Source organism: Coloeus monedula, assembly GCF_965178545.1.
Source record: "Coloeus monedula genome assembly, chromosome: Z".
NCBI lineage: Eukaryota > Metazoa > Chordata > Aves > Passeriformes > Corvidae > Coloeus > Coloeus monedula.
This window is the reverse complement of record NC_138822.1, coordinates 68,598,119-68,610,309: the sequence shown is the minus strand read 5'-3', so window position 1 is coordinate 68,610,309 and position 12,191 is coordinate 68,598,119. Positions and strand designations below refer to the sequence as shown.

The 12,191-nt window shown below is 39.6% G+C and overlaps 1 protein-coding gene across 1 annotated transcript in view; it reads left to right on the top strand.

The window, feature by feature from the left end:
* ITGA2 (integrin subunit alpha 2) overlaps positions 1-10,045 on the top strand; it is a gene marked incomplete at both ends in the record, with an annotated part of 65,007 nt that extends 54,962 nt beyond the window's left edge. Inside the window, 7 exons of the mRNA XM_082301284.1 lie at positions 1,535-1,637; positions 2,429-2,539; positions 3,007-3,111; positions 3,416-3,529; positions 5,697-5,786; positions 9,108-9,224; positions 9,956-10,045. Of these exons, the coding sequence (XP_082157410.1) occupies positions 1,535-1,637; positions 2,429-2,539; positions 3,007-3,111; positions 3,416-3,529; positions 5,697-5,786; positions 9,108-9,224; positions 9,956-10,045 (730 nt within the window). The remainder of the gene's footprint in view (positions 1-1,534; positions 1,638-2,428; positions 2,540-3,006; positions 3,112-3,415; positions 3,530-5,696; positions 5,787-9,107; positions 9,225-9,955) is intronic.
* Positions 10,046-12,191: the final 2,146 nt, after the last annotated feature.

The window sequence follows — 12,191 nt, the reverse complement described above, 5'->3', positions numbered from 1 at the left end:
AGGTTTAATTAGCTGAGAAATATGAGCTGAAATGAAATGCTTCAGAAGAAGCAAGGAATGGAGTCTATAAAAGTTATTCAAGGAAAAACAGGGATTTCAGTTCATCTACATCTCCTGAATATGAGAAAATGAAATTTCATATGCAAGTCAAGGAATGAAGGAATACCTCCTGCCAGAAAATGATTAGTTATTCTTGGAGATAATAAATTTTAAAGAACTAAATGAAAATACATATTAAGCTGTGTCATAACTTGGCTTGGGAAGTATTTACCTGGAACTAGTTCCTTCTTGAGGCAGGTAATACAGCCAAGAAGTAATCCCTTAAAATACAAGGGTTGAGAAAAAAGTATTGTTTTGATGAAGTGAAGTCTTTCTAGGGATGATTTCCTGAGTTTCTAGGAGAAGGTGTAGCAATATGTCTTACCAGAGACTTCTGAAAGGACACGGAAGCTGATACTGTGCATCTTGGAAGAACTGGAGTCTTCAGCAGTAAGGAAGCAGAAAATATGTGTGTTTTCCTTGGAGTCTTTGCGAGGAAGCCCATCAAGGAAAGGGCCCATGGGAGAAAGTATGGAGGGTCAAAAAGGATCCACAGTGCAGTATGGAGGACCACAACTGATCAGGAAGTACATCTGTGAGACTGCACACATGTTAATTTGGTATTGAATGCACAGGTGTTACCCAGATTAAACAGGGAGAGTGGTAAAGAAGATAGATTCCCTGTGTAACAGGAAGAGCTGATGTAGGAGTTGTAATAGCCCCTATTTCTTGTTCACTCAGTCACCAGCTTGCTTTTTGACTGCTCAAATTATCCTTCTGAAGAAAGCTAATGATGAAGAGCAGACACCGTTCTGGGATGGTTTAGCAGAGGGGCTGTTCACAGGTAGCAGGCGGTGGGTGTGATGCATGGGGATATTTTCCTTGCCTTTGAGCATGGTTCTGTCTGACTGACTCAGCTCCTTGAGCACCCACAGGTCCTTGCACCATGTCCTTTCATCACACACCTGCCATTCCATGCTGCAGTGGGCTGAAACCACCCTTACCTTACTTTGCAAATTCATATTTTAAACCCCATAATGACTCAAGAAAATGACCCAGAGAGGACTGAGGGCTATGTGATATGTACCATGTAAATAAGCAGGGTGATGCCTGTGTTTCCCCACCCAGCCAGTTACAGATGTACCAAGGGAGACAGCCAAGGAGACCCTTTCTGAAGACAACTGCAAGGCTGGATGTTGTAGTTTGTGCCCAGGAAAGGAGTTTGCAGTATGGCCCTGAAACAATGCAGGGTCTAGAAGCCTGAGAGAGCCTGTACCCTGTACAACTCTCTTGTCTTAATTTCACATGTTTGTTCCAGCTCTGGGCTTCAGTACACCATTTTCTTAACCAACTTTGTAAAATTAAAACAGCAATCTAAGTGACAGACTTTTTCTCTGTCTGTACTTCTGACCTGTTTCACAAAGTCATATCCAGTAACATATGTTTTCAAAGCGGCTGCCAAATTGAAATGTATTGTTTTATGGTTGTTAACTAGGCTTGCCAACATCAACTTTTATGAAGTATACTCTGGTCATAACATTCCTTCCACTGTGAATAATTTTGAAGATATTGGCCCCACGTTCAACTTCTCAGTTAAGGTTAGTAAGTGTGTTTTGTTCTGGTTCAAGAAGTTGCCTTAGCTCCCTCTGTAGCCTGCTCCCAAAAACTAGTTTAAAAAAAAACACTCCTGCTTTCATTGTCTGATTTTGAGGCTTTTGAATAGGTCAAGTAAGAAAAAAATTTGCAAATAGTGTAAGTGCTTAGAGTCTTCATAAGGTTAAGGATGACATTTGCACAAGCAGAATGGGGGAGGGATTGGTCCTGCACCATTTACATATTTAGAAGATGGTTGATGGTTAACCTTAGGCCAACTTAGACTGTTTTTTCACAGAGTCTCCTAACAACTCAATAAAGAAAAACAAGTCTTTGCAGGCTTGGACTTTAAAACTTGAAGTTTGGCAAGGGTTAAGGGATCAAACCTGATGCAAGAAGCAGCCAAATCACAGTGCTTATTATATAACACAGAAAAAACTTAGATCCAAATATGCCACGTGGAAGAAACTTAAATTACGTTCCATTTCCATTCCTGTAACTGCTACTCCAAAGGACTAAACAGGCATACTGGCCATGGCAGAATATTTGCTTTTCAAAACATATTTCATGCAGTTAATATGAGCTTTGCTAAGAAAACAGACAGGAACCTGGAGCTATACAGTATGCTTTCTGCTTTACTATTCACAAAATTACTACCCCAGTGTCTTAGTAAAAAAATATTGATGTAAAAGGATTCCAGTTTTTCCATACTCATCCATTATTTCTAATTTTCTTGCTATATCAAATAATTTATGCATAGCTACCTGAATTAACTCTTGAATTATTTGCTTTGCAGGTAACAACAGGAAGTATTCCAGTAAAGATGGCATCTGTAACTATCAACCTTCCAGAACTGACCAGCAAAGACAACCCATTGATGTACCTAACTGCAGTCACCACAGATGAGGTATAGAACTAAACTGTGTTTCGGGGGTTTAGCAGTACTATAAACATCAATTATCTCCCCAGTATTATGGCTTAGTTAAAGAGAATCCATGCCCTTTCTCTTTGTCCTTTCCTCATAAAGGGGGGGACCACAATGCCCATAGTACACTAGCTTATTACTTGGCAAAGTAATATGCCAATCTGAATGTCCTCAGTTAGGTCTTTCTCCAAGTTCCTAGGAAAGTTATCTTAAAAATGAAATTTTTAGGTGAGGAAAAACCCTTCAGGTCAATCTCGGGAGAAAAAAAGAGTGTCTTAAGAATTATTTACTTCTGACCAAAACCCTATACTGTTAGTTTCCTAATGAATTCAGTGTTCACAATGTAGCCTTTAACAGCTACCATCTAATCCCAGACATATAAATTATTATGATGACTATAAACTCCCAAGTATCATGCCATCCAGTCTCATTTCCCCCATCTTTCCTAGGCCAGAGGTGTTACTTGTGATGCTCAGATAAATCCACTGCAAATAGGGAAAAGACCTTACTCTCCATCTTTCACAAAAGAGAACTTCAGAGCTTCCAAAGAACTGGTGAGTAAAACTCAGGGCTACAGTAAGCAGGACCTTCTGAGCTGAGGTAAGCAAAGCTGACCTTCTGAGCCCATTGCTGTACTTGTGAGGAAAGGTGTGATGGGGTGGCATTCCCCATTTACAGAGCCGGAGCTCAGTCTATGGATGTTGTCACAGATATTGCATCTGCTTTAGCACTGCAAGCACTTAATTTGTATGCACAGAACAGCATATGCAAGGGCAGAAAGTCTAGATGTTGAAAGAACATTTTAAAAGTGTATTTTTAATTCATGCTGTTGCCTCTTCTTGCTGTTTCCCCTGGAAGAACTGTAAGAATGTGAAGTGCAGTACCATCACATGCCAACTGGAAGACATTATGCTGAAGGGAGAATACTTTGTGAACGTGTCCACCCAAATCTGGAACGGCACTTTCGCTGCTGTGAGTATCAGCTGCATCTTTGTGGAGGATCCAATACTCAAGTTTTTTCAAAGTCCAGTAAAGAGACCTTACAATCTAGAAAGACCTTCATTTACTTTACATTAGTTTGTGTGTTTTATGTTTGTTTTTCCAGAACACTTGAGACCTAAAAGTAGTGAGGTTGCATGATAAAACTTCAGTCCAGCAAAGGATCTAAGAAAATACTGTGATAATGCAACCTTCACAGCCGAATAAAACATTTCCTACATCTGTTATACTCATTCTAGGGAAACTACAGTTTCCACAAACTCATCATAGGACAGCAGAGCACAGTATCATCATAGCCTGTAAAATAATCATGCTTTTAGCTTTTGAACATCATGGCCTACATAGTGATCATTTTAAATCACATCAAAATATCAAAACCCTGTTAGTGCTGCCAGTTTTATTTGATATAGAATGTGGAAAACAGCTTTAATTGATTTTTTGTCTTTATTAGAGTAGGTGTTAAAGAAACAGCCCTTGCTTAGAGACCTACAGGATGTTTAAAATATCCATCAGTAATATCTCAGCCTTTTTTAAATCACCATGTGTCCTCCAGGATATAACTTATCATGAGTTACCAGACTTTTGAAGTTAGACCATGTTTGCTTCTTAGCTAGGCAACCAACCAAATGGTTTTGGAGTCCTGGATTTGCCTAACGTGTCGGGAACATGACGCAGTCTCCTTAGTGTGTCTGGCGAGTCTTGTGGCAGGTATTGACATTTAACAGCAGGGCTGTTGTCAGCTTTAGCATTCATCTCTTAAAAGGAAAAAGTCAGGTTGATATTGTAAAATGTGTTATGGAAATGTGTGACAAAAAGCATCTGTCTGTCTTTAGAGTTTGTATTTTTCTAATCAGCTGGGTCAAGACCATTTGTTAGTGCTGTTAGGTGCGCAGAAGGTGGAGACCTGAAAAAAAGGTTACTACCCTCACAAAAAAGTGAGTGGGAATGGTTTGTTTACCCCTGGCCAATGGGAAGGAAAGATCATGTCACAATTCTCACATCTCCCATTTTGTAATTTTCTATTTGATTCATTGCAAATAATTTTGCAAGCACTCACTCAATCTGCACATCATCAGCCTTTTTATTTAGTGGCAATCAGCCGTTGTCCCAGAAGGGGATAGCAGGCTTGCCAGTACCGGCTAAGCAAAGAAAAGATGCGTTTAGGAATTGAGGTGCTTTGAATAGTGCTCAGGTGTGTTTCTAAACTTTTAGAAACTTTTTTTGGGCAGATGGCCACAGTGCAGGGATGCAGTAACTTACACTGCAGAGACAGTTTGGTATGTGTTGGCTGCTACAGACCCATGGCTGCTCATGTGTCCCATGTCAGGTCCATAGTACCTGGCCCTGCCACAGAGAAATGGCTGAGGCAAAATGACAGAGCAGGCTTTGCCTTTGGTTCATCTGGAGAGTGGTACTGTGTTCCCATGAACCTGAGGCCATTCCTCGTAGTGCTGTAGGAGAAGAGCAGTAGTGAGCTATCAGTTTCTACACAGCCATGCACCTCTCCTCCAGTACATCTACAGAGGGAAGTGGGATCTGGCACAAGGACCCTTTTCAAACAGGAATTGGCTTAAGATTTTTGTTATCTTCTCTGTTTAAACTGAGAGAGCCATGTCAGAATTTGAGACGTGGAGAGGAACATAGTGAAAGGAAAAAATAAATGGGGAAAAACAGAAGCATTGGATAGAGGTGAGGGCGGGGGGAAGTAAAAGAACATCCAGTTTCCATTTCTTGCAAAGGCCAGAGATATATTCCCATCTGTCTTTTGTTGCCGTGTCTCCTTTTCTCACTGTTATTTTGCCCCATCTCTTCCCTGCTAGCAGCAGTGACAGCTTTGAAATAACTATGAAAAGGGTTACATAAATAATTCCTTCTGTTTTGCTTGAATTATACATTAAAGAAAAAGAAAAACCAGTTTCCCAGTGTCATTGCTAAGTGGATTACTGATATATTGTTACTTTGATTAACATGTTAGCTGGGGAAAAATAAAAAAAATAATTTAAATTTTCTTAATACTATGATTTTCTTTTCTGGTTGCAAAGTCTTCATTTCAAGGCAAGAGAATCATTTTAGGACATTCTACTTTTAATTGAGTTGCCCTATAACAGAGCTTTACAGTTGTGTTAATCTTCTCTTTCAGGTAACTTTCCAGACATTACAACTCTCTGCAGAAGCAAAAATTGATACACATAACACTGAGTTATTTATAATTGGAGAGAATACCCTAACTGTAAGTGATAGATAAGTATATTTTTTCAACTTCTCTATCTTTGACTGTATCAAAGTGATAATATTTAATTTTCTGTGTCCTTTAGGAGTACATAGCAATTTGATTATGTTGAACTAATATATCCTTCTGATTATACAGCTCCCTTAAGTTATTAAATTTTTTTTCATTTCAGCCCACTGCTATATAAACCAAACATAGTTAAAACCTGTAGGTCTCAAATGAACTGTAGAACTATGAGAAAAAGTCAGCTAGAAAATTCTGAAATTCAGATAGCTTCTTGTTCATGAAAAGACCAAAATTTGGACTTCTTTCTGGAAGGGAATTAATTCTTATAGATAAATGAGCTCTGAGAAGCATGCTCACAAATCTGATTTATAGTCTTACTTACTTCTGTAAGTATATACAGTTTGATATTTCTACACAAATGTTTGGCAAAGTCTCCAGAAAATAATTTTATTTGTAAAGGAATGTGGAATATTTTTAGCATTTGGAATAGCCATTTTAACATATGGACAATGTGGACACAGCTAATCTAAAGAGAAGTCTCCAAACTACTGCTTTATTAGTACATAATTCTTCTCCCAAGCCTTCCATCTGCTATACACAAACATAAAAAGCACTGGAAGAATACAGTAGCACTGTGGTACTGTTATAATAAAAGAGGATACCTTACTCTCTTAGTCAGTCTTGAGAGGAACGCCCTTCCATTTGCAGGACTAACTTCAGATTTATTTTTACAGGACTTAATAGCCTGTTTTATCCATAAAATAACCAAGGCCACTGAAGACCGAAATGCAAATTAGTAAATGAGAAAAATATATGTAAGAATGTGCAGCATAGCCCATTCACAGGCAATGGAGACTTCAACTAAATATATACAAAAGCAGTTATAGATTGATCTATCTCTCTGTGTGATAAGACCATACCATTTTTAATCATTGGTTTCTCATGGATCACTCTATTTCTTGTGAAGAACCTCTAAATAAACCATTTTGGAATCAGGAAAACCTCCAGTGCCTGAAGAACAAAGGAAGAATGTTTTTGCAGAAAAATTACATGCCAGTGTTTGAAGTGTTCTGTGTGCTTCAGTTTGGCATGGTATCATTTCTAGTAGGAGCTGAAACTCATTACTATACAATGCAAATATTCCAGGTAATTGCACAGGCTTTTTAGGTAGCTCATAAACCATGTATTAATAGGTATTTTTCCACCTTCCATTTTGAAGCATGGTACTGTCAATCTGCATTACCAGAAGTTCTGATGGTAATTTCAGGAGAACTAGAAAAATGGTAGTTGACAAGTAAAAGTTGATTCCTCCCCCAGCCATTGACACATGTGGAGCTGGGACTTTTACACCTTTGAGGCAGTAGCTGAACAGACCCTGAAAGTTTTCCACAGGGTTCCTAAGAAACACGCTGGCTTTTGGTGACTTCCAGCCTGATCTTCACTCAATGGCCTACTGCCCCGTGAGAAGTCTTGGTAAATGTGCCAGGTTGTGGAGGTGCATTCTCCCTACAGCAGGCAGTTTGACACTTGGGGCCCGTACTCAGAACTGCGCTTACTTCTTGTCAGGCCAACAGGGATACCCAGTCTGCCCTTCCCACTTCCTTGGGAACAGAACAGTGCAGAGGCAAATGGAGCTTATTTCCCTACTTACCCTGTTAATTTAGATGGATGTGATAGAATTCATCCAATTTAATATCTGCATTAGTCATCCACATTCTATAAACCCTAGTCCCTGAAAAGAACAGGTATTTCTGAAATGCAGTTCGTCTCATCCTAAAGATGATCCTGAAAATAACTAGGGTGAATTAGGCTCTTAAAAACCCTATTCTCCTTTGGAAGTCAAGGAAACATGTTGTAGATATAACACTAGATGAGGTGCATCCCAGTCTCATGGTGTCTTATTGACCACAGTTTAACTTCAGGAAAGATAATTTGTTCTTAGGCATCAATTGTCCTTTCCAACAGTGCCACTTCATTGTTAATCTAATGGAGAAAGCACTACTAGGCAAACTGCATATATGAAATTGGCTTTTTACATTGGATGAACTGGGTTGTTGTTTAGCCAAATGAATGAATATTGCCTTGTGATGCTATGTGGGGAAGCTGCTTAGGTATTTTTACGTAAAAGCTGTCAGATTTTTTCCAAGTTGGAAAGGACTGCCAGCTGGAGGACAGAATGTTAACCTGCTAGAATCATCATTATGGCCATTCAGTTAGAAAATACACAAAGCCATCCTGCCTTGGTGAAATGAATACACATAACCACACCTAGCACAACACTGGAGACTTCCAACAGAAATTACTTAAATCACTGAAATGTCAGTCCAGTGCAAGTTTCCCAGAAAGTTTAAGATTAAATTACTCCAGACAAATGCACCGAACAAGCAACCCTGAGAAAGTAAAACAGTGTGATTTGTTTTATCATGTTTCAGGAAGGGAAAAAACTTTCAGCTAACTGCATGTCATTCCAAGATTAAATCCAAAAATTTGACAGTTCATAAATATTATAGCAACATCTCCCTGAGAAACCCTGTTATATGTAATTATATATTTCGTTATACCTAAGCCAGCTAGATAGGGTATCACTTGAAAACTAACTTCCAGACACTGTATACTCTTCTGGGAGCTCTCTGGTATTGCTTGTGGTTCAGGAAATGTAGGTGTGCTAGAAGTTCTCTTGTTTGACCCACACATCTTGCAGCAAATTCATGCAGTTGACCCCAGAAAATACAGATCACCATGAGAAGATTTGTCAAGTCGTTAGTGGTTTTACAGAAGGTAGGAACAGCAGGCAAAGGAGACAGAGGTACCTGCCCAGCAGGAGGGTTGGAATTTCAGCAGATGCAATGGTGTCTGGTCTCAGTGACTAGTACTGCCTCCTACAGCTGCCCACCACAAGATAATGGGCTCTGACAACACTTGGTGGAAAGTAGTTCTTCTCCAGCATTCTGATTTTGGGGTTGTACACCAGGCTGTTCCCCACCTTCATGAAACATGTCTACACAATGATAGTGTGTGAAGCCTCTGAAAGGCCTCCTGTTAATGGAGAGGCAGCTGGCATGAGAGATTGGTTCTCTGCCTGGTATGCATGGTCAAGAGCGATGAGGGCCTCTAGTCCTTAGCTGGCACTGCTGTGTGCCACAGTGGTGCAACCAGGCACCCACGGACACCAGTGAAAGGGCTGTAATTGCTTGGTGTGTTCCAGTCATTGATCCTAGAATGTATGCAGTCCACACACTCTTGATCCTTGGTTTATAAATCCTACCTTATTTGCAGTTAACATTAACCCCTAAGACACAATCTCTCCGCTTTCAGATCCCAGTTACAATAATGAAGCCAGATGAGGAAGCTGAGGTACCAGTAGGTGTTGTGATTGGCAGTATATTGGCTGGACTTCTGTTACTGTTGGTACTGGTTGCTGTTTTGTGGAAAGTAAGTAGGTATTTATATGCTTAAAACCAGAAAGAGATAAATACATTTGGGCTATTTTCTCTGGAATCTCTCTTCTCTAGTATGAAACAAAACCACATCTGCAGTTTGGTGGTAATAATACTGCTTTGGCATTACACCCTTGATGTATTTCAGAAGGGTTTATAAAATGGGTCCTCATAGAAACTGGCAACATGAAGATGATAAATGAGTTGTCAGTCATTCAAAACAGGGGCTGTGGTATTTACTCTTCTCCTTCTGACACTGTCTATCTCCTTCCATAATACCCTAGCTGGGCTCTGAACACCCATGATATTCCCAGTGGACAAAGGTGGGGATTACAAAGAAGGTGGGAGAGGATATATATTGAACAAACCACAAAAGAACAGAGAAAGGGCAAGGGGAAAAAGCAAATTACAAAGGTTACATAGAAAAAGTGGAAGGTTTTTCTGTGTGCCAGGGCATTGGTGGCACACCAAGGCATCATGGAAATGTCCTATCTTGGCAGGGAGAAAACTGGCTAATCAGGACTGCTGCTCTAGCATTTAGTTGCACCAGGCAAGACTTTAGGGCCCACCTCCTCTCATTTTAGAGGCAGGAATTGTCTACAAATCAAACTCTATACTGTGGGCATGCACATATGTGCATTTCTACCATCACAGTATTTAGCTTTGCTGAGAAATGAATTATCCGTGACTGACTGCAATGTGGTGTTATTTTAATACTTCTCACAGCTTGGCTTCTTCAAGAGACAGTATGAGAAAATGACACAGGATATAGAAGATGTCGATGAAATTGCAGAACTCACAAAGGACAAAGACTGAAGATGAGTTATGTGGATAAAAAGGAGATCTGAGCCACCAACAGTAGCTGTGATCAGTCAGTTCTTCAGCTGGAGTGCCTTAAAGCTTAGTAACGTTAAACATTTTTAATGGAAGTGTCTTTATAGATGAAACTATTTTACAGATTCTACTCTATTGTAAGAGTAACTGCAGGACAGTTTGGTTTTTTCAAAAATGATTTATAGTGCCTTTTCTTGTAAATTTTTGCCTTTCAAACAAACTTAACCCGTAGAACTGGCAGGTCCGGAGTATACAGTAACATACTGTACCAGCAGCCCTTCTCTTGATCCACTGCAGAGTGAAACAGAAGAATTTATTTCAGATTATTGTGGAACAGCATCAGTTGGTAATTCAGTTGACAAGTACCATATGTGTTAAAGGACATTTTCTATTAAGTTGATGATGAATGTGTGGTGAATACTGCTTCCAGACTGGGAGAAGAAGTCATTTTTTCATTGACTAGCTCCATCCTTATTGTTTCAGAAAAGTAATTTCCACCATCAAACCTTTGCTTTAACTAATCTATAAACTAGGAACTGTGTATGAAGATGTCTGTCTGGGTGCTACAGGACAACTGGTTGGGCAGTCTTCCAAAAGTTCACCGTATTTCTTGCACTAAGGTCACAGCTAAATTACTGAAGGATATTGTTTTGGGGAAATACTGCCAAATGGTATGTAAAACTGTCTTCTGAATATTTCCTCCCTGAGAAGAAAATATGAATTTCATAATCACTTACAGCATGTACTCTGCAATGTTATTACTGATTTTCATCTTGAGAAGCACTACCACTACTGTTACACTGGCCTTTACACTCTCGGTCCTTCTGATATCAGTTTGGCTTTTGACATAAATAGGAAAGACAGTCAAGGTCTTGTCTTTAATTCTGTACTGAAAGATTTTGCAAGACTAAGAGCATAGAGAGAACTAAAGGGGATAGCTGACTGAGGAATTATGCACGTTACAAAAGGGGATAGTGAAGATCTAAGCTCTGTAAAATGTTTACTGCACTTACTTCTTTAGCATCTCAGTGCCCTCCAGAAGACCAAAGTTCAGTACAACCTCCTTACCTGTCACATTTTTTTTTGGTTCCACCTGTTCATGTCTTGATGAAGTGAACTTATGTTTTATACAGTGAAGTACTGTAGTACTCTGGAAGGAGCTCTAAGCACAACACTTGAGTGACTTTGTGTTGGTTATGCACCTCAAGTTTTTCACTTGCTGTTACGCTGCCTGGTTATAATGAAAGCTCAGTCTTGCAAAGGCCCACGCAGTAAGACTGGTAACAGTCAGGGGAATTGGCCTTTTGGCTGCCTTTCTCTCTCACGGCTGGCAGTTACACTTACAATTGATTGTGAGAGAAGATGTGTGTCTTTCTTATGTATGCTGCCATGCAAATGAGATTGTTTCCAACTTGAGGTGATTTACTTGAAGAGTAAAACATGCAAATGTGCCTGACTGAGAACACAAAGTCATGTCTTCTTTCCCCCAAAGCTGGATTGTAATTATGCTTAGGCACTTTCCCATTATTTTCTGAGGGACTAGGCTTGAGCACGTTTGAAAGTTTTACTTTTTTAATAGGTAATCAGTCAAAAGCCAACCATCTCTTTGGCAAATAACAGCTTCATTTGCAGCAACAGCTGCTCAGTGTAGTTTTATATGTGTTTTGAATTTATTTTGTATCTATGAAATGTTATGTTTTGGGATGTTTGGGGTTTTTTTTTAAATTCTGAAAAAAGACTCTTGCCATCAACTAAGTCTGTGACCAAAACAACTATTTAAAAAGGGGGGGGGGGGGGGGGGGGGGGGGGGGGGGAAGAATAGCAATTTCCTAAACCTAAAGAATAAGCTCCTGACTTGTAATTATAAACTTTGAGGGCAAATGCTCTGAAAGTAAAGATAAAAAATTTGTCTGCCTCAATTCTTATATAAACTTGTGCAGAAAAAAATAACCCCTACAGCCATGTATGTGGGAAGCTCCTACATAATCACGGTCATGCGCTCCAGAGCAGAGGGGGAATTTCACAATACACCAGATGGTAGAATCTTTGATTTTTGGTGCTGCCAGCAAGGGCAATTCAGGCATTCACCCAGATTTCCTTCTTCCACCTTTGGTGGAAGGTACAGGTC